Below are 24,137 nucleotides of genomic sequence, written 5' to 3'. Positions count from 1 at the left end.
TTTATTCAAGAAATGAATATTCATTTCACATCTGCAAAGTGAATGAAGCAGACATGACTGCTGCCCTCTTACAGCACACATTCTGGATAAAATGACATTAACCAATAGTCACACACATGACTGTACAGTAACAAACTGAGAAATACATTATGAAGAGCAAGTATGAAGAACTCTGAGAGTGTAACTGAGGGAACTAATTTAGACTGAGGAGCCAAGGAGGGCTTTTAGAAGAAGGGACATACTTAAACTAAGGCATACAGGATGAATAAGAGTAAGGTAAAAGAAACAAGATATTTAAATGCCCTGAAGCAGACAAGAGACTTAATAAGTGAAGGAAAGTGAAACATCAGTATGTGTGGAGTGTAACCAGAGAAGAATACTAAACATTAGAGATGTTACAAAGGCCAGAACAGATATGGCCCATAGCCACTGTATTTTAGATTCTAAAATAAATTTGAAATCCATTGGATAAATAAAAATAATATGATTTTAATTAAGTTTTCAAAAGATCATGATAATTGTTACTGGAGGAAAACTGGGATGAGTAGAAGTAGAGAAATCTTTCTAGAAACAATTAAAATAGTTTAAGAATAATGTAATGGCATCTTAGACTAGGGTACTGACACTAGAATTACAAAAAGTAGATAAATATGCATTTTATTTTGGAGGTAGAATTAATTAGATAAAGTGATGAAATAAATGTGGTTTAGGAAAGCAGGTAAGAGAAAGAAATGACAGAATTAACTACTAGGTTTCTGGTGTGAGCAACTAAGTGCAAGAAAAGGTATCTACTAACATGAGAACAACAGGAAAGATCAGAGGCATGCTCTTTGAAGTATGAAAATAAATAGATTTTTGTAAAATGTACATAAAGATATATCCAATAAAAAACTGGACATCTAAATAAGGAACCAGGCTAAAGTCAAAGAGTTGAGACCTATATTGAGGAGATAGTTAGTGTATTAAACAACATCAGAGTTTAGAGTCTAGGTTAAGATTAGAAAAGGGATCTGTAGCAAACTCAAAACATTAAAACATTTAAATAGGGGTAAGGGTAGAAGAGAAATGGGCAAAAGCATAAAGTATCATTCAGAGAGGTATGAAGTAAAATGAGATAGTGTGCTAGCAGAAAAGCAAGAAGTTTTCAAAACAAGAAAATAATCATTTTGACCAATATTATTTGGAATTCTCAGAAAATAAAAACTGAAAAGTGTCCAATAAATTTGGCAACATGGAGATCATTAGTGTCCTTTCTTTTTTTTTTTTTTCTGAAGTTGGAAACGGGGAAGCAGTCAGACAGACTCCCGCATGCACCCGACCAGGATCCACCCGGCACGCCCACCAGGGGGCAATGCTCTGCCCATCTGGGATGTTGCTTTGTTGCGACCAGAGCCATTCTAGCGCCTGAGGCAGAGGCCATGGAGCCATCCTCAGCGCTGGGGCCAACTTTGCTTCAATGGAGCCTTGGCTGCGGGAGGGGAAGAGAGAGATAGAGAGGAAGGAGAGGGGGAGGGGTGGAGAAGCAGATGGGCGCTTCTCCTGTGTGCCCTGGCTGGGAATCGAACCTGGGACTCTTGCACACCAGGCCGACGCTCTACCACTGAGCCAACCGGCCAGGGCCGGTATCCTTTCTTTAACAAGAATAGTTTGGACAGTGAGTTAGAGATAAAGGCAGAAGAAAGAAAGATGGAAATACTAATGGAGTAGAATTTCATTTAAACCTTTAAAAGAAATACATCATATGTATATACATATACACACACATCTTGATAAGAATGGCTTTTGTAAATAACAATGCACAGATTCATCATTATAAATGTGAATATATGATGCTCATTTACATTTTAATTTTATATTTTTCATATTCTTATTATTTTTAATATTTTTATTTTTGTTTATATTTATTTCCACTACTGGCTCAACTTTTTTCTAAATGTAAACTATGAGAAATACAAATAATTCAAAACTAGTAGAGCATATATTAACAAGCAAAAAATAAAAAGGGGGGAACGTAACTTACCATCTCTGAACTAGAACTGAAATAACTATCTGTTGGCCTTGGAGAGTAACTGGAAGACTGACTGCACTGGGAAGAATCAAGATCTGAAAATAAAAGGTTAATTTATGAAGAATGGTATTTACTAATACTCTAGAAAATATAAACATAAACAGAAGATATCTGCTGTATAATCAAGCTTAGCTAACATACTATAGAGCATTTTAATGTATGCCATAACTACTAGTTAACATTTTGAATACTTGGCAGCTTGTGTTTTTGACAGAGCATCACGGGATTCTTTTATACTTAAAAGAGTTGTATCTAAGGTAAGTACATACTTAAGGAAAGAAATGGTAATAAAGAAAATTAGATTGATTTTTTCCCAATATATGAACCATATTTTTTTAGAGAGAAACAGAGACATGTAAACAGGCAGACAGGCAGAGATGAGAAGTATCAACTCATAGTTGTGGCACTTTAGCTGTTCACTGATTGCTTCTCACTCGTGCCTTGGTGGGGGAGGGAGGGCTACAGCCCAGCCAGTGACCCCTTGCTCAAGCCAGCAACCACGGATTATGTCTATGACCCCATACTTAAGCTGGCAACCCCATGCTCAAACTGGTGAGCGGCACTTAAACCAGAAACCTCAGGGTTTCAAAACTGGGTCCTCAGAGTCCCAGGTCAATGCTCTACCCACTGTACCACCACCAGTCAGGCTAAACGAACCATTTTTTATGAACAAATAAAGTGTCAACATACAGAAAGAAGGAACAATCAAGTTTATTAAATACCAAGGCACCAGGTATGTGCTAATCTAGTAAATGAAGCTTTATTGTGCAATATAAAAGAGTGTAAAAAATAAACTGATTCAAAGCATTAAGTACAATATTCTTTCATTATCCACTTAATGTATTCTGATTGTAAGTAAAGTTTAAAAACAAGCCTGAAAGATAGGTCATGACTTCCTACAACAGAAGCTCCTCCTCTTGTTTATGAAAATGGGCTTGCTATCAAGAAAAGCAAAAGGTAACAAAATGTAAATCAACAACTCATCAAATCACATGCCCCCCCTACAATAAACAATGAATACTATCTATTCGTGCTTTGGATCAAAACTGATGCTCTCTTTAATAAAAACTAACCATCAGTCAGCTGACAGACAGAATTTAGCTGAACTCAGATACCCTTAGTTCATCACTCTAGAAAGAAATTGATACTCCATGGAACAGGTTCTCCCTGAGAGTGGAGTGCAGAGTATAGAAAACTGAATGGCAGAATTTCACTAACAACATACTCTAAGGGCATTCCTCCACAATAAGTCTCATTCAATCCAGAGGTACAGTAAACTCAGAGTCATTAGTGGAGAAGATAAATGCCTATTGAATGAAGCCTTAACAGTGTAAAAAAAGACCATGAAGATCAAAATGTAAAGCAATTCAACACATTATGTAAGGCATTATAATAGTAGTGATACATGGCCATATGCTCAAAGTGTTCAGAATCTTGTAGCAAAGAAAGGCATACTCTTTTTAAAAAATAGTCCCAAAATTAGGTGCAGCAATAAAAGTCACAGAGGATACAAAATTAAAAGAGAACTCTAAGGAAAGAGATTTGTTGAAGTTATAGAGAAAGCACACTATAAAGAGTTGGTTTTGAGAGATGAATAAGAATTTTCCAGAGAGACAAGATGAAAAATAGCATATGGAACAGAAGAAAAAAGGTGCAAGAACATACTTAGTGTTAAAGAATTTTGCATTTTAGGCAGGCAGCCAGGGGGTAGAGGGAGGTCGCGGTGGGCACGGCGGGCAGCGGCTGGGCGGTGGCAGAATGTTGACTACCAGAGTATTTAGCCTAATTGGCAAGCGAGCAATTTCCACCTCAGCGTGTGTACGAGCACATGGGAGTGTTGTGAAGAGTGAAGATTATGCTCTCCCAAGTTATGTTGATCGACGTGACTATCCCTTGCCTGATGTGGCCCATGTCAAGAACCTTTCTGCCAGCCAGAAAGCCTTGAAAGAGAAGGAGAAGAACCCCTGGAGCAGTCTGTCAGTTGATGAGAAAGTTGAATTGTATCGCATTAAGTTCAACGAGAGCTTTGCTGAAATGAACAGGAGCACGAATGAGTGGAAGACAATTGTGGGCACTGCCATGTTCTTCATCAGTTTCACTGCTCTCATTCTCATCTGGGAGAAGCACTATGTGTATGGTCCCATCCCGCACACCTTTGAAGAGGAGTGGGTGGCCAAGCAGACCAAGCGGATGCTCGACATGAAGGTCAGCCCGATCCAGGGCTTCGCTGCCATGTGGGACTACGACAAGAACGAGTGGAAGAAGTAAGAGCCCGCCATTCACGTATCTGAACCTCACCTTTCATTTCCTTGCAGTTCAGCATATTTACTGGAAACTGTTAATGTTGCAGTCCCAATGCTAATAAAGGAGCAGTTTATGTGAAGAAGAAAAGAAAAAAAAGAATTTTGCATTTTAGATTATCTAACAAGGAATCTAATACATGGTGGATTAAAGAAAGGCGTGGCTAGATAAAAGCAGGTCGATCTGGAGATTAATTCAATCTAGTTATGAAGTGATAAAGCAAAGTAAAATTGGGATGAAGATGCAAAAGATTTAAATTTCAAGCAAGCTTTAAATTACTGCAATTTTTAGATGTATGTAGCTTTAAAATTTTTCATGAATCCAGTATAACATTAGTACCAAAGTCAGAGAAGGATTAGAAACACACACATATACACACACTCAACAAAAAGAAGACATTATAACTGATACTACAGAAATTCTAAGGATTATAAAAAGCTCTTATAAACATGTATATATCAACAAACTGAACAACATAGAAGATATGAAAAAATTCTTAGAAATATACAGTTTACCAAGACTGAATCAAAAAGAAATACAAAACTGATCAGAGCAATTACTAGTAAGGACATTGAATCAGTAATAAAAAAAATACCAACAAAGAAAAAGCCCAGAGCCAAGACGGCTTCACTAGTGAATTTTATCAAACATTTATAAAAGAATACATACCAATCCTTCTTAAATGCTTCCAAAAAATTGAAGAGGAGGGAACACTTATAAACTCATTTTACAAAGCCAGCATTATTCTGATACCAAAAATAGAAAAGAACATTACTAGGCAAGGAAACTATAGGCCAATATAATTGATGGATATAGATAAAAATGTTCTCAAGAAAATACTAAAATTCTAGCAATCCAAATTCAGCAGCACATTTAAATAATTATACTCCATGATCAGGTGGGATTTATCCCTGAAATGCAAGAATGGTGTAACATATGTAACTCAATGTGATTCATCACACTAATAGAATAAAATGAAAGAATCATATGATCATCTCTATGGACACAGAAAAGGCATTTGACAATATTCAACATCCATTTGTGGTTAAAGAAAAAAACAAATTAGGCACAGAAGAAACATCTCAACATAGTAAAGGCCATCTATGGCAAGACCACAGTTATCATACTCTATCATACTTGTTGGTGAAAAGTTGAAAGCTTTTCTTCTAAGATCAGGAACAAGACAAGGGTTCCCACTCAACCTCTCTACTCAACATATTAGCAGAAGTCCTAGCTAGAGCAATCAGGCCAGAAATATAAAAGTTGCCAGAATTAGGAAGGAAGAAGTAAAATAGCCTCTATTTGCAGATAACATTTTATATATAGAAAATTTTTAAGAATCAATCCCCCCAAAAAAGTTAGATCTAGTCAATGAATTTAGTAAAGTTACAGAATATTGAAAGTGACATTAAAAAATCAGATTTCTATACACTAACAACAAATTTTTAAAAAAATAATTAAAGAAATAAATCCCATTTACAATAGAATCAAAAACAATAAAATACTTAGGAATAAATATACTAAGGAGGTGCAATATTTCTACTCTGAAAACTATAAGACATTAATAAAAAAAATTACTGAAGATACAACTAAATAGAAAGGTATCCCATGTTCATGGACTAGAATAATTAATATTGTTTAAATGTCCATATTGCCAAAAGCCATCTATATACATTCTATGCAATCCCCATCAAGATTCCAATGGTGTGTTTTACAAAAGGAGAAACACTCTTAAATTTATAGTGTAACATAAAAGGCCATAAATAACCAAAAAAAAAAAATCCTCAGAAAGAAAAACAAAGCAGCAGACATCACAATTCTGGATTTCAAATTACAGACTAAAGCTACAGTCATCAAAAAATATAATACTGGCATTAAAAGCAGACAGACAAATGAAACAGAGTCAAGAAGCCAGAAATAAACCCAAGCATATACGTTCAAATAATATTTGACAAGGGAGCCAAGAAAATTCATTGGACAGAAAAAAACAGTGTTTTCAAACTCTATAACAAAAATATACAAATAACTCTTAAAATTCAATACCAAAAAATAATAATCTGGAGTGACGTCAGAGAAATGGCGCCATGAGGAGTGCGACCAACAAATCTCCCCAAAATTTCAACAAGTTCATCAACCAGAGACAGAAAAATCTATCCTTGGAGTGTCCGGGAGTTCCACACACTGAAGGCGAAGGTAGGGTTCGAGCGAAAAATTGACTAAATATATAATCAACCCTAAAGGAAATAAGTCAGACAAAAAAACACTCTGCCTTCCTCACTAATCTGAGCAAAGGCTGCTTTCACTTGGAACTGAGAGTCGGGGTGGCCAAGGGTGTGGAGGAGTCTAGGCTGCGGCACAGATGTTCGTTCAAGCTGAGGAAAGAGTGTGCCTGTAGTGCATCAGCCCACGTGAGCAAACGCCCAGGCGCAGCGAGCAACCGCCCGCATGCCACAAGCAACCCAACCGCCCGCATGCCCGCTGCGAGCAACCCAACCACCCCCGCGTGTGCCACGAGCAACCGCACGTGCGTGAGCAGCCACCCGTGCCACGGGCAGCAGCTGCCAGCGGCGCGCAGGGAGTGCGCCAAAGCGAACTTCCCTACGCCTGAGCTTCTCTGAGCGCCTCACCCAGCCATTCAAGCTAACAATCAAGCGTCGGTGGAGGGACGCCAGGGCAGCTTGCAGTCCTTTCTGGAGCAGATTGGAGGATCCAATTGCTGAAATTAGCTTAACCCACAGTCTGCTCACCTCCCAACTGACCTACGCGGCTCTAATTGACAAGATCTCTCTCAGTTCAGTGATCTAAGACAAGAAGCGTGATATTTTTTAGTGCCTCTTGCTAAAGGGGTGGGGACAACTTCTGATTGACAGAGCTTTCATACTCAGGGATATATGCTAAAAAGAGGGACTTGGCAGTGTTAAGACCTCCTGTATTGCAGGCAGCGACTAGGGCATCTTCTTCCCAGCCAAAACATGTTACAAAGTGCGGAAAGCCTGGGGAGAGTGGTCCCACAGAGTGCTAGGCTGCTGAACAGGCCTGGAGGCTCATAGAAAGTCACCTTGAGAGCAATTGGCTCCCAGGCCTGCCTGATTATGATGGCGGCTCTGACTGCCAGAGCCTTACCCAGAGCCCTGAGTTGAGTGGGGATAGAGTAAGGATTTGCCAGCTTTTTGAGCCTCTTACTCCCCAGGAAGAGGCAGTGGCAGCCTCATAGCTGGATCATCAGGCTGCTAATTCAGGAAGGAGAGACTAGGAGAGAGGCTCTGGGAAAACGGACTCTCATTGTCGGAGCCTACAAATGCTAACAAGCCTTGACTACCAATGAGACTGAAACCTAATATATGACATATATATTATGTCATATAGAGTCTCATCACCGTAGAGTCTCATCAACTGCAAATCACTACCTAAGCGTGCCACTGGGGCAGAGCCTGGGGTACAGAGTCACCAACCAGGAAGAGGGAGAGGAAAGAAAAAAGAAGAAGTTAACCTCTCAAAATCAAGAAATATCCACAGACTTGATAACTTGCTCCACTATTTTTCTGTGTCTTTCATCTTCTTGCCTTTATTATTATTATTTCTATTTCTTCCACCTTGGTCCTTTTATTCTCTGCCCACCTTATTCTGTCCTCTTCTTGAACTACACTACCCATAAGTGTTAAATTTCTTTTCTTCTTCTTTACTCTCCATGAGGGTTACACTCCAAAACCCTTAACTCTCTCTCTCCCTCTTTTTGTTTTTTTTTCTTTTTTCTTCTTTTCCTTTTCCCCTTTTTCTTATTTCTTCCTCTCTATTAGTTTCTTCTTTTCTCCTTTTACTTTTCCTCTCATTCAATCCTCAATCATGAACAAATTATTTAATTTGGGACTCAAGTTTTTTGGGTTTTTGTGGCATTTTGGGTGCTTTTTAACTCATTAGCATTCCTTCCAACCCAGGATCTCCATTCTATTTAGTTTTTGCTCCACTTAATACAATAGTTATTTTTTTTCCTTTTTCCTGTTTCCCTCTATTCCTCTCATTATATCTCTTAGTCAACCATCACTTACAAGCAAATCATTTTATATTTGACCCAAATTTTTTCCTTTTTTGCATTTTGTGGGTCCATACTTCCTTTTTTGCCCCTTGAACACTTCCCCCCAACTCAGGCCCTCCATTATAGGCAGTATTTGTTCCATTTAGCATAATATAATTCACAATTCATCATGATATTTTCCTAAGGAGGAGGGGAGAGGAGAGGAAGAGAAGAAAAAAGGTGGGGGGAGAAAAATAATAAATTATTATTGGGGTTTTTTTTCTCCAATTTTTTTATTTTACTTTTTATTCTTTATTAATTTTCATTAGTGCTATTAAAAAGACCACCCTCAGATGCCATTAAGAAAAAGGAAATCAAATATCATGGATACAAAAGATAGAGAAGTAGCACAGACAGATGTGGAAAAATCTATGGAGAAAAAATTTAATATATTGGAAACCTTGGAGCTAAATGACAGAGAATTTAAAACAGAAATCCTAAAAATACTAGGAGATATACAAGAAAACACAGAAAAGCAATTTAGAGAGCTCAGAAAACAACTCAAAAAACACAAAGAATACATCACCAAGAAAACTGAAACTATAAAAACAAATCAAACAGATGAAAAACTCAATTCATGAACTGAAAAATGAGGTAACAAGCTTAGCTAATAGAACAGACCAGAAAGAAGGTAGGATTAGTGACATAGAAGACAAGCAACGTCAGGCACAACAGAGAGAAGAAGAGAGAGACTCAAAAATTTTAAAAAATGAGAAAGCCCTTACAGGAATTGTCTGACTCCATCAAAAAGAATAACATAAGAATAATAGGTATATCAAAGGGAGAAGAGAGAGAAAATGGAATGGAGAATATATTCAAACAAATAATAGACGAGAAGTTCCCAAGCCTGTGGAAAGAACTAAAGCCTCAAATTCAAGAAGCAAACAGAACACCGAGTTTTCTTACCCACAACAAACCTACTTCAAGGCACATCATAATGAAAATGGCACAAACCAATGACAAAGAAAAAATTCTCAGGGCAGCCAGGGAAAAGAAGAATACAACATATAAAGACGAGCCTATTAGATTATCATCAGATTTCTCAGTAGAAACTCTACAAGCTAGAAGAGAGTGGAACCCAATATTTAAAGCCCTGAAAGAGAGAAACTTTCAGCCAAGAATACTTACCCATCAAAGTTATCCTTCAAATACGAAAAAGAAATAAAAACATTCACAAATACAGAAAAGATGAGGGAATTTATCATCAGAAAACCCCCACTCCAGGAAATACTAAAGGGGGTTTTCCAAGAAGATTCAAAGAACAAAACAAAACAAAACCACAAGTAAAAGCTCTACCAAGAACACAATAAAACCAAACTTAAACTGTGACAACAAAAGCAAAAAAAGGGGAGAAGATGGAGATTAACAGTAGCAAAGGACGATGAAGTGCTGAAACACTCATAAGATAGGGTACTACAATGAATCTGGTAGGTACCCTTTTCATTACTTAATGGTAACCACCATTGAAAAAAACACCACAGAAGCACATGACTTAAAAAAGGTAGCAACAGAGGAAAGAAGTATAGAATACAAACAAACAAAAACAAATGATAGAAAAACAAAAGAGAAGAATCAAACAAAATATAAAACTAACAGAAAGCAATGTATAAAATGGAATAGGGAACCCACAAGTGTCAATAATTACACTAAATGTAAATGGATTAAACTCATCAATAAAGACACAGAGTAGCAGAATGGATTAAAAAAGAAAATCCAACTGTATGCTGCCTACAAGAAACACATCTAAGCAACAAAAATAAAAACAAATTCAAAGTAAAAGGCTGGAAAACAATACTCCAAGCAAATAACATCCAAAAAAAAGCAGGTGTAGCAATACTCATATCTAATAATGCTGACTACAAGACAGAAAAAGTACTCAGAGACAAAAATGGTCATTTCATAATGATTAAGGGGATACTGAATCAAGAAGACATAACAATCCTTAATATATATGCACCAAACCAAGGAGCACCAAAATATATAAGACAGCTACTTACTGACCTAAAAACAAAAACTGACAAAAATATAATCATACTCGAGACCTCAATACACCGCTGATGGCTCAAGATCGTTCATACAAACAGAAAATCAATAAAGATATATTGGCCTTATACGAAACATTAGGGCACCTGGATATGATAGACATCTACAGGACACTTCATCCCAAAGTAACAGAGTATATGTTTTTCTCTAGTGTACATGGAACATTCTCAAGAATTGACCATGGCCCTGGCCGGTTGGCTCAGCGGTAGAGCATCAGCCTGGCGTGCGGGGGACCCGGGGTCGATCCCTGGCCAGGGCACATAGGAGAAGTGCCTATTTGCTTCTCCACCCCCACTCTCCTTCCTCTCTGACTCTCTCTTCCCCTCCCACAGCCAAGGCTCCATTGGAGCAAAGATGGCCCGGGTGCTGGGGATGGCTCCTTGGCCTCTGCTCCAGGCACTAGAGTGGCTCTGGTCACGGCAGAGCGACACCCCGGAGGGGCAGAGCATCGCCCCCTGGTGGGCAGAGCATCGCCCCTGGTGGGCGTGCCAGGTGGATCCTGGTTGGGTGCATGCAGGCGTCTGTCTGACTGTCTCTCCCCGTTTCAAGCTTCAGAAAAAAAAAAAAAGAATTGACCATATGTTGGGCCACAAAAATAACATCAGCAAATTCAGAAAAATCGAAGTTGTACCAAGCATATTTTCTGATCATAAAGCCTTGAAACTAGAATTTAACTGCAAAAAAGAGGGGAAAAAACCCACAAAAATGTGGAAACTAAACAACATACTTTTAAAAAATGAATGGGTCAAAGAAGAAATAAGTGCAGAGATCAAAAGATATATACAGACAAATGAAAATGACAATATGACATATCAGAATCTCTGGGATGCAGCAAAAGCAGTAATAAGAGGGAAGTTCATATCACTTCAGGCCTATATAAACAAACAAGAGAGAGCCCAAGTGAACCACTTAACTTCACACCTTAAGGAACTAGAAAAAGAAGAACAAAGACAATCCAAAACCAGCTGAAGAAAGGAAATAATAAAAATCAGAGCAGAAATAAATGAAATAGAGAACAGAAAAACTATAGAAAAAATTAAAACAAGGAGCTGGTTCTTTGAAAAAATCAACAAAATTGACAAACCCTTGGCAAGACCCACCAAGGAAAACAGAGAAAGGACTCATATAAATAAAATCTAAAATGAAAGAGGAGAAATCACCATAGACATCATAGATACACAAAGAATTATTGTAGAATACTACGAAAAACTATATGCCACCAAATTCAAAGATCTAGAAGAAATGGATAAATTCCTAGAACAATACAACCTTCCTAGACTGAGTCATGAAGAAGCAGAAAGCCTAAACAGATCACTTAGCAGGGAGGAAATAGAAAAAACCATTAAAAACCTCCCCAAAAATAAAAGTCCAGGCCCAGACGGCTATACTAGTGAATTCTATCAAACATTCAAAGAAGACTTGGTTCCTATTCTACTCAAAGTCTTCCAAAAAATTGAAGAAGAAGCAATACTTCCAAACACATTTTATGAGGCCAACATAACCCTCATACTGAAACCTGGCAAGGACGGCACAAAAAAAAAAAATTACAGACCAATATCTCTAATGAATACAGATGCTAAAATACTAAACAAAAATACTGGCAAATCGAATACAACAACATATTAAAAAGATAATAAATACATCATGATCAAGTGGGATTTATCCCAGAATCTCAAGGATGGTTCAACATACGTAAAACGGTTAACGTAATACACCATATCAACAAAACAAAGAACAAAAACCACATGATCTTATCAATAGATGCAGAAAAGGCATTCAATAAAATACAACACAACTTTATGTTTAAGACACTCAACAAAATGGGTATAGAAGGACAATATCTCAACATGATAAAGGCCATATATGATAAACCATCAGCCAACATCATATTAAATGGCATAAAACTGAGGACTTTTCACCTTAAATCAGGAACAAGACAGGGTTGTCCTCTCTCTCCACTCTTATTTAACGTGGTGCTAGAAGTTCTGTCCAGAGCAATCAGACAAGAGAGAAATAAAAGGCATCCATATCGGAAAAGAAGTAGTAAAGGTATCACTTTTTGCAGGCGATATGATCCTATACATCGAAAACCCCACAGACTCCACAAAAAGTTTACTAGAAACAATAAACCAATACAGTAAGGTCGCAGGATACAAAATTAACATACAAAAGTCCATAGCCTTTCTATATGCTAGCAATGAAATATTAGAAAACAAACTCAAAAAAAATATGGAATATTATTACACACATACATAAAAAAAAATAAGGAAATCCTGCCATTGGTTAAACCTAGAGTGCATTACGCTAAGTGAAATAAATAAGGCAGAAGAAAACATACTGTATAATCTCACAAATATGTGGAATCTTAAAAACAACAATAACAAAACTCAGAAAAAGATCAGACTTGTATTTACCAGTGGTGGAGGGTGGGGAGAGGGAAAACTGGAGAAAAGTGGTCAAAAGATATAGGTTTTTCAGTTACAGTGGTACCTTGAGATATGAGCAGATCAACATACAAATTTCTTAAGATATGAGCTGCAACTCGATTTGTATTTCTGTTTGAGATCTGAGCGAAATTCTGAGATACGAGTTGTAATTCAGGAAGCTGCCGCTAGTTGGCGTGTTGGTGCACAAGTCCAGTATCAGCAGCACAGCACCAGCATCTCGTTCGTTCTCATGTGTTACAGAATCAAGTCGAATCTCGTGTGCTGTAATCATTCTCGCATCATTTTGCATTTTTTACTATTTTTATGCACTATCATGGGGCCAAAGAAAGTGAGTGTAAATGACAGTGGTGACAAGAAGAAGAGAATGATGTCGATAGAAGTAAAGCAAGAAATAATAGAAAAACATGAGCATGGTGTAGGATTGATTGAACTGGCAAGGCTGTATGACCACAATACATCCACAATTTGTACCATCCTTAAACAAAAGGATGCCATCAAAAGTGCAAATCCAGTGAAAGAAACTACAATTCTGTCCCAATTAAAAAAATATATCCATGAAGAAATGGAGAAGCTTCTGCTGGTGTGGGCGAAAGAGAAAGAGCTGGCAGGAGATACAGTGACAGAGACTGTAATATGCAAAAAGGCACGTATTATTTACAGTGACTTGAAGAAGAAAGAACCATCAACCTCAAAAGAGGCAGCAGAAGATACGTTTAAGTAAGGGGTTGGGAACAATTTTGGCTGAGAGAGCCATGAACGCCACATATTTTAAAATGCAATTCCATGAGAGCCATACAACGACCCGTGTATGTTACGCATTATCCAATAAAAATTTGGTGTTGTCCTGGAGGACAGCTGTGATTGGCTCCAGCCACCCGCAACCATGAACATGAGCGGTAGGAAATTAATGGATTGTAATACATGAGAATGTTTTATATTTTTAACATTATTATTTTTTTTATTAAAGATTTGTCTGCAAGCCAGATGCAGCCATCAAAGAGCCAATCCTGCTCGCAAGCCATAGGGTTCCTGACCCCTGGTTTAAGGCAAGTCACGGCTGGTTTGAAAACTTCAAGGAGAGATTTGGTATCCACTCGGTGGTGAGGCATGGTGAAGCTGCAAGTGCTGACGTTAAGGCAGCTGAGGAATACATCGCACGTTTTGCTGTGCTTATCACAAAAGAAGGCTACATACCCCAACAAATGTTCAACTGTGATGAAACAGGGTTGTTTTGAGAAAAAAAAAATGTCCCAGAGGACTTTCATCACTGCAGAGGAGAAGAAGCTGCCAAGCCATAAACCCATGAAGAACCGTCTGACCCTTGCATTGTGTGCAAATGATAACAGTGACTGTAAAGTAAAGCCACTGCTAGAGTATCATTCCAAAAATCCTCGAGCCTTTAAGACTCACAAGATTCTTAAAGAAAAACTGCAGGTTATGTGGTGTGCCAATGCTGGGGCATGGGTTATGTGGCAGTTTTTTATTGAATGGGTATATCTCATCTTTAGCCCTACAGTGAAGAAATATTTTCAAGAAAAAAACTCCCAATGAAAGCATTACTAATCCTTGAAAATGCTCCAGCCCACTCACCTGGTCTTGAAGATGACATTCTCGATGAGTTCAAATTTGTGAAAGTCCTCTACCTCCCACCCAACACGACTTCAATCTTGCAACCTATGGATCAGCAGGTCATTTCCAACTTTAGAAAGCTTTACACAAAGCACTTGTTCTGCTGCTGCTTTGAGGTGACTGAGAATACAGACCTAACCCTTCGAGAGTTTTGGAAAGATCACTACAACATCGTGATATGTTTATGCATTATTGACTTGGCATGGCAAGAGATTACAAGAAGAACCTTGAACTCGGCATGGAAAAAGTTATGCCCTGATGCTGTTGCAGACAGGGACTTTGAAGGATTCAAACCAGAGACCAAGACCGAGGTAGAAGCATTGGAGGCGACTGTGTCCCTCAGAAAGTTGATGGGTCTGGCAGTAGATGAGGGTGACATAAACAAGCTCATCGAAGAACATGAGAAGGAATTCTCAACTGAGGAGTTGAAGGAGTACAGATGATGCAACATACGGAGCTTCTGCAAGAGATTAGTAGTGAGGAGGAGGTAGAGTCAGAGGAAGTGATTTCTACAAGTGAAATTAAAGACATGCTGGCAATGTGGGAGAAGCTTTTAAGTTTCATTGAAAAGAAACACCCAGAAAAAGATTCAACTGGTGGTGCTTCAGTGCTTTTTTAATGACACTTGTTTGTTACATTTCTGTAACATTTTAAAAGGCAGGCAAAAGCAAACCTCTTTGGATAGATTTTTATTCAAAAGTCCTGCAAGTGAAAGTGCCGAAAGTGCAGCCCAAAAGGCAAAAACAGGTGATGATTAAATGAAAAATACGTAATGTTAAGCTTAGGTTAAGTTTAAAGTTAAGAAAGTGCATTTTTTTACAATTAGTTTTTGTGGTTTCATTTTAAGTAAAGAAAGTGCAGTTTTAGTTTTGTTTAAAGTAAAGAAAATGCAGTTTTAGTTTACATTTAGTGTTAAGAAAGTGCAGTTTTAGTTTACGTGTCTGCAGTGCCTGCATCACTTCCTCCCTCCCTCCTCCTCCACCATTCACCTCCATTAGCTGCACTGGTCTGTCTCCAAGGTAAGAATATAGTACTAAATAACACATTTTTCTTTTATTTCATATGTTTTGTTATGCATTGGTAAAGTATACATGTGTGTTTCTTAATTAAAAACATGTCTTTTTTCATAATTTAGGATGATTTGGGGATGTTTCACAGAGCTGGAACGGATTAAATCTATTTCAGTTATTTTAAATAGAATAAATTTGTTTGACATACGAGTTGACTGACTTATGAGCTCAGTTATAGAACGAATTAAACTCGTATCTCAAGGTACCACTGTATAAGATAAATAAGAACTAAACATATTATGTACAACATGGTGACTGCAGCCAACAGTGCTACATGATAGGATAATTAAGAGAGTAAATCCTGTAAGTTTTCATTGCAAAAAGAAATTTTTCTTTCTTTTTTTAAATGTACCTACAAGATGAATGTTAAGTGAACCTACTGTAATCATTTCCCAATGTATGTACATCAAACTATTATGCTATACACCTTAAACTTATACAGTGATGTACGTCATTTATTTCTCAATAAAACTGAGGTTGAAAAAGGAAGAAAATAATGTCGTATGCTACAACATGAGTGAACTTCGAGTTTATACAATGCTAAGTGAACTAAACCAGTCACATAAGGACAAATATTGTATGATTCCACTTCTATGATATCTAAAATATTCAAACTAATAGAAACAGAAAGTATAGTAGTTGTTGCCAGAAACTGGAGTGATTAGGAGGTGCACTGTACACTTGGAAATGTTTAGGAAGTTAAATTATATGTGTTTCATGCCAGAATAATAATAATTAAAAAAAAAGATCTATGAAGGAAAATCAACAATCATTTCCACTGATGCTCAAAATAACTCTTCCCCAAATTATTGATTTTTCCAAAATCAACACCTAAAAATTTTCAAAATAATCAACCACATGTGCCTAAGTCCAAAATCCAGAATCTTTCCTTTTTTTTTTTTTTTTTTTTTTTTTTTTTTTTCATTTTTCTGAAGCTGGAAACAGGGAGAGACAGTCAGACAGACTCCCGCATGCGCCCGACCGGGATCCACCCGGCACGCCCACCAGGGGCGACGCTCTGCCCACCAGGGGGCGATGCTCTGCCCATCCTGGGCGTCGCCATGTTGCGACCAGAGCCACTCTAGCGCCTGAGGCAGAGGCCACAGAGCCATCCCCAGCGCCCGGGCCATCTTTGCTCCAATGGAGCCTTGGCTGCGGGAGGGGAAGAGAGAGACAGAGAGGAAAGCGCGGCGGAGGGGTGGAGAAGCAAATGGGCGCTTCTCCTGTGTGCCCTGGCCGGGAATCGAACCCGGGTCCTCCGCACGCTAGGCCGACGCTCTACCGCTGAGCCAACCGGCCAGGGCCAGAATATTTCTTAATGTAAAAACACTGGGTGTATATATTCACACTAAAGTAGCAAGAAAAACAACAAAAAAGTAACTACAGCTAAATCTAAGGAGAACTATACACAATATACTTGAGGAAAACTTTACAAAAGTTGGTTAAAGGTGTTTAATACAACCTAAAATTACAAAATTACACTGTATTATTAGAAGGAAATCCTTTTTTCTTAAATAGAACTATTCAGCATAATTACAATGAAATTTCACACTGTTATACATAATTTTATTAATAAAAATTAAAACATTTCTTTGGACTTAGACAAGTTCATTTTAAAGTTTATATACAAAATGATCAAAACAATCCACAAAAAATATTTTTAAAAAGTCTAAATAAAGGTGTAACTCTTTTAGAAATCAAACATACTATAAAGTAATCATAATAAAAATATTAGTATGGTATTAGCACATGAAAATGAAGAAAAACCAATGGGCCTGACCAGGCAGTGGCACAGTGGACAGAGCGTCACACTGGGATGCAGAGGACCCAGGTTGGAGACCCTGAGGTTACCAGTTTGAGCGCGAGCTCACCTGGTTTGGGCAAAGCTCACCAGCTTGGACCCAAGGTTGCTGGCTTGAGCAAGGGGTTACTATTCTGCTGTATTCCCACAGTCAAGGCACATATGAGAAAGCAATCAATGAACAACTAAGGTGTTGCAACAAAAAACTGATGATTGATGCTTCTCATCTCTCTCCGTTCCTGTCTATCCCTATCTATCCCTCTCTCTGACTCTGTCTCTGTAAAAAAATAAAAATTAAATTAAAAAAAAAAAAACCAATGGAACAGTAAAGAAAACAACAAACAGGCCAAGTACATATATAAAGTTAGTACATAATAAAGATGGCATCACAAATAGCTAGGGAAAAGATGCATTTTAAAAATCTGAATCATTGTTTATCACCCAAAGTCAAATCTCCTTCCATCACTACATACATATTTGACCCCCTTTACCCTTTACTTACACAATGAAATACACAGATGATGTGTTATTTGAAACTTATGTAATTTTATTTACCAATGCCACCTCAATAAATTTAATAATAAATGAAGTGGTCTTCTTTTAAGAAAAAACTTGAATCAATACACATTCCAAATATAATCAAAATGGCCATATTACCCAAAGCAATATACAAATTTAATGCAATTCCCATCAAAATTCCTATGAGATTTTTTTAAAGAAATGGAACAAAAAATCATCAGATTTATATGGAACTATAAAAAACCCCGAATAGCCAAAACAATCCTAAGGAAAAAGAATGAAGCTGGGGGCATTACAATACCTGACTTTAAACTATATTATAGGGCCACGATAATCAAAACAGCATGGTATTGGCAGAAAAACAGACACTCAGACCAATGGAACAGAATAGAAAGCCCAGAAATAAAACCACATATATATGGTCAAATAATCTTTGATAAAGGGGCCAACAACACACAATGGAGAAAAGAAAGCCTCTTCAACAAATGGTGTTGGGAAAACTGGAAAGCCACATGCAAAAGAATGAAACTCGACTACAGCCTGTCCCCGTGTACTAAAATTAATTCAAAATGGATCAAAGACCTAAATATAAGACCTGAAACAATAAAGTACATAGAACAAGACATAGGTACTAAAATCATGGACCTGGGTTTTAAAGAACATTTTATGAACTTGACTCCAATGGCAAGAGAAGTGAAGGCAAAGATAAATGAATGGGACTACATCAGAATAAAAAGTTTTTGCTCAGCAAGAGAAACTGATATCAAAATAAACAGACAGTCAACTAAATGGGAAATGATATTTTCAAACAACAGCTCAGATAAGGGCCTAATATCCAAAATTTACAAAGAACTCATAAAACTCAACAACAAACAATCCAATAAAAAAATGGGAAGAGGACATGAACAGACACTTCTTCCAGGAAGAGATACAAATGGCCAACAGATATATGAAAAGATGCTCAGCTTCATTAGTTATTAGAGAAATGCAAATCAAAACTACAATGAGATACCACCTCACCCCTGTTAGATTAGCTATTATCAACAAGACGGGTAATAGCAAATGTTGGAGAGGCTGTGGAGAAAAAGGAACCCTCATTCACTGTTGGTGGGACTGTAAAGTAGTACAACCATTATGGAGGAAAGTATGGTGGTTCCTCAGAAAACTGCAAATAGAACTACCTTATGACCCAGCAATCCCTCTACTGGGTATATACCCCAAAACCTCAGAAACATTGATACATAAAGACACATGTAGCCCCATGTTCATTGCAGCACTGTTCATAGTGACCAAGACATGGAAACAACCAAAAAGCCCTTCAATAGAAGACTGGATAAAGAAGATGTGGCACATATACACTATGGAATACTACTCAGCCATAAGAAATGATGACATCAGATCATTTACAGCAAAATGGTGGGATCTTGATAACATTATAAGGAGTGAAATAAGTAAATCAGAAAAAAACAAGAACTACATGATTCCATACATTGGTGGAACATAAAAACGAGACTAAGAGACATGGACAAGAGTGTGGTGGTTACCAGGGGTGGGGGGAGGGAGGACATGGGAGGGAGGGAGGGAGAGAGTTAGGGGGAGGGGGAAGGGCACAGAGAACTAGATAGAGGGTGGCGGAGGACAATCTGACTTTGGGCAAGGGGTATGCAACATAATTTAATGACAAAATAACCTAGACATGTTTTCTTTGAATATATGTACCCTGATTTATTAATGTCATCCCATTACCATTAATTAATAAAAATTTATTTTAAAAAATACACATTCCACACCTTAAATCAGGAAAAAATCCAAGTGGGTTAAAGACTTAAATGCAAAAATATAAAATCATAATAATACCAAAAAAATATATAAATAAATAAATTCAACCGGGAAGTGTAGCATCAGTCTTTAAAATTAAATCCAAAAGTATTAACAGATTGATAAAATTAACCACATAAAAAATGTTAAGCCTATTTACACAACAAACACTATAAACGAAGTGAAAACAAATCAAAACCCAATAACAAACAAAAAGAAAGATTCTTAAATAGCAAGGGAAAAAAAGGGTCATAACTCAATTGATCCAAAGATACAGATGGAGAGTTTGCAGAAAAAGAAATGTAAATAGCCACTGAAGACTTTTAAAAAATGTTGGGTTTCACTCAGAATGCAAACTCAAATTTCTATCTATGTTTGTAAGAGTCACAAACATTCCTAAATTTGACCACAATCCCTCTTGCTGAGGCTGTGCAATAAAAAGCACATTTCTGGCGGAACTGCCTAATGGTACAACAGTGAATTTGGCAATATCTAAAAAAGACCTAAAAACAATGTGCATTAAGTTCTCACTAAACATTGCTAATAAGTTCTGCAACTTTAAGGGAAACAAAATAAAACTAAAGCAACTTTGCCATAGGCTAATTGATATAATAAGAGTTAAGTTCCTACAGCATCTCAGCAATGTTATAACAAAATGACATTGTATTTTTTTTGTATTTTTCTGAAGCTGGAAACAGGGAGGCAGTCAGATAGACTCCCGCATGCGCCCGACTGGGATCCATCCGGCACGCCCACCAGGGGGAGATGCTCTGCCCATCTGGGGCGTCGCTCTGTCGCGACTAGAGCCACTCCAGCACCTGGGGCAGAGGCCACAGAGCCATCCCCAGCGCCCAGGCCATCTTTTGCTCCAATGGAGCTTCGGCTGCAGGAGGGGAAGAGAGAGACAGAGAGGAAGGAGAGGGGGAGGGGTGGAGAAGCAGATGGGCGCCTCTCCTGTGTGTCCTGGCCAGGAATCGAACCCGGGACTTCCGCAAGCCAGGCCGATGCTCTACCACTGAACCAACCGGCCAGGGCCATAACAAAATGACATTGAATGGAACAATGTTATTCTAGGACCCTGCTGTTATCTCCCCTTCGACTAGATAATCCTGCTCCTGGAAAGTACCCTGACAATACATCTCCACAATTAAATAATATATGCACAAAGTTGTTCACTGCAGCATTATTTATAAGGAAAAGATTCTGGAAACAACCCAAATGTCCACCAATTGGGCACTGACTGAAAAACTATAGTCTATTCACATAACAGATTACTAAGTGGTCATTAATAAAAGATGAAGAAATATCTAGTACTAACATAGAGAAATCTATAAAATATATTAAATATATGAATCCATTAAATTCATTTATAGAATACCCTATATTAAATAAAATATCCTATATTACAGTTAGAGTGAGAAAAGCAAGGAACTAAGAAATCTGTATATGTGTGTTCATATTTTTTAACCTTTATTTTTAAAAATACACTGTAATAATAGACTATAACCAACAAAAATAGTTATTCATATACGACAAAAGGAAATAAGGCAGACAGAACAGAGATAGAAATCAGACTAATATTTTATAAAGTCAGAAAATTAAATTAAATCAAAATTAAAATGTCCATAAAGATTTCGAGGTATCCTAGAATGCCCTAAAGAGTTCCTTTATAACAAAATATCTAAGTGTCAGAAACTTTTGTCCATAAAAAGACAGTACAGAATAAATAGACCACTCGAATATGAAGTATTTGCTACACACAAGCCTACAATTAGTATCTAGGATATAGGATACATACACACAGATATAGTATATAAAAGACACAACTAGTAAAGAAAGTCAAAATTCCTAAAAGAAATGGGTAATGGATATGAAAGGCATTTCCAGATGACACATGGATGGCCAATCAATCTAATTAACAATCAGGGAAATATAAATTAAAATTACAATGAGATAGAATGCCAAAATGATAAAAAGCTAATCTAGTATAAGTAAGAATATGTAACAGGTATGAGTCTTGTCTCTTACTAGCAAAAGTTTAGACTGTCGCAACTAATTTGGAAAACAATTTTGCATTATCTAGAATAGGTGAAGATGACATATCATATGAACTAGCAAATTCTATTCATAAAACTATATCTTAGAAGGACTTTTTATACATGTGTGCCAGAAGAAATGCCAAGAATCACCAAAGTAGCAGTGTTTATCATAGTAAAATAATCAAAATAACCTAAAAATAATCACTGCTAAAGATGCATAAATTACATTCATATAATAGAATACTGTATAGCAGTAAACAAATATTAAAATTACTAGAATCCCAAGTTTCAGAGTAGATGAACCTCAAAATATATTCCTGAAAAAACACACAAACAAAAGTTATAGAAAAATAGTGTTTGCCTCATTTAGTAAAAAGTTCAAAAACAAGCAAAGGAAAGTCTGTGACATTACAAGAAACAAATTCAGAATAATAGTTACCTCTAGAGGGCAGGATAGGTAATGCAGTTGAGAAGATCTTCAAAAGTACTGGTTATGCAGTCTTTTTCTTTTTTATTTCTAATTAACATTTTTTAAAATTCAACTTATTGGGTGACACTGCCTCACAACACCAAACAGGTTTCAAGTGTACAGCTCAATAAAACACTATCTATACACAGCACTGTGCGTCCATCACCCCAAGCAAAGTCTCTTTCCATCCCCCTTTTCCTCACTTTTTCCCTACCTCCACCTAATTCACACTCCTCTTTCCCTCTGGCTATTACCACAGCAAAAGAAATCATCACTAAAACGAAAAGGGAACCCACTAATGGGAGATCATATTGGCTAATGATACATCAGATAAGAGGTCAATTTCCAAAATATATAAAGAACTCATACACCAGGAAGAAAATCCAATTTTAAAAAAGAGCAAAGAACCTGAAAAGACACTACTCCACTACAGATAGCCAATAGTCATATAGAAAAATGTTCAGCATCACTAATCATCAGAGATACAGAATAAAACCACATTATCACCTCACATCTATCAGAATGGCTACCATCAACAAATCAAACAAGTGCTGACCATGATGTAGAGAAAGGGGCACCCTCGTGCACTGTTGTGGGAATGCAGACTGGTGCAGCAACTGTGGAAATCAGTATGGCATTTCCTCAAAAATTAAAAATGGAACTGCCTTTTGACCCAGCGATTCCACATCTGGTAATACATCCTAAGAAATCAGAAACACTAATTTGAAAGAATATATGCTCCCTATATTCAATGCAACATTATTTATAATAGCCAAGATCTGGAAACAGCACAAGTGCCCACGAGTACATGAGTGGTTATGTATCATTTCTCAAACTATAAAGTGAGTACAAAGGTATCTGTTTTATTATTTATTAAACTGTATATATATTTATATATATACAATATATGTATAACATATTTTACAAAAAATAAAAGTAATTTTAAAGAGTCTATTGCATTATTAGTATGTATATTCTAAGTTAACTATGTACTACTTCTTGGCAAAAATCTTAAAAACCAGAAAATTTGATTTCCATTTAAATATTTTTTTAAAGAATAAAATTAATTTACCGTTATGCTGACAGATTTTCTGCATAGTTGTTGGTGCACCTTGAACAGGACACGTTCCTCCTTCTTCCATAAGATTCTAGAAGAAAAGTAAAATTATAACAACTCCCAAATATACACAATAATATCCATTTATATCTCCATTTTAATTCCACCAATTCATTTCTACAGTATTTTCTTCATGTTACTTTAATTGAACAAAGATGATTTTGTTTTGAAAATTAGAAAAATTTGTGATGAACAATAAATGAAATGAAATTAAAAGTGCTTTAGAAACACAAGCAAAATAATAAACACTTGCTAAGAAATTAATTACTGACAAACAGGAAGGTTTCAGGTAGTCATAGTAAATGCAGTTGAAAATCAAAAAGATATTAGCAATTTGGAAATTTATTGTTATTCCCTTTCAAATTTCTCAAATTAGACAACAGTCCATTTATCTTCAGGTTTTTTAAATAAAAAGCTTTTAGAGGTATAAATTTTCTGTAAAGCATGTTTGTTTTACTTTCTATCAATTCTTATATAATTTGTAACTAATTTTCACTGTTTCTTTTTTTAAACTTAGAATGTTTCTTTTTATTAATTTTAATGGGGTGACATTGATAAATCAGGGTACATATGTTCAGAGAAAACAGCTCTAGGTTATTTTGACATTTGATTATGCTGCATTCCCATCACCCAAAGTCCAATTGTCCTCCATCACCTTCTGATTTTCTTTGTGCCCCTTCCCCTATCCCCAACCTTAGCCCTCTCCTCCCCACCCGCCCTGTAACCCCCACACTCTTGTCCATG

At 36.9% G+C, this 24,137-nt stretch overlaps 1 protein-coding gene and 1 pseudogene across 1 annotated transcript in view; one reads left to right on the top strand and one right to left on the bottom strand.

Moving 5' to 3' along the window:
- REDIC1 (regulator of DNA class I crossover intermediates 1) overlaps window positions 1-24,137 on the bottom strand; it is a 60,760-nt gene that overhangs the window by 1,608 nt on the left and 35,015 nt on the right. The window contains exons 8-9 of the mRNA XM_066254830.1: window positions 23,349-23,424; window positions 2,021-2,103 (exon numbers count right to left, since the gene is read on the bottom strand). Coding sequence (XP_066110927.1) covers window positions 2,021-2,103; window positions 23,349-23,424 — 159 coding nt within the window. The remainder of the gene's footprint in view (window positions 1-2,020; window positions 2,104-23,348; window positions 23,425-24,137) is intronic.
- Window positions 3,766-4,471, top strand: LOC136322990 (cytochrome c oxidase subunit 4 isoform 1, mitochondrial pseudogene; annotated as a pseudogene).

The sequence above is a fragment of the Saccopteryx bilineata genome, chromosome 2 (assembly GCF_036850765.1).
Source record: "Saccopteryx bilineata isolate mSacBil1 chromosome 2, mSacBil1_pri_phased_curated, whole genome shotgun sequence".
Lineage (NCBI taxonomy): Eukaryota > Metazoa > Chordata > Mammalia > Chiroptera > Emballonuridae > Saccopteryx > Saccopteryx bilineata.
This window is presented reverse-complemented; position numbering and strand designations above follow the sequence as displayed.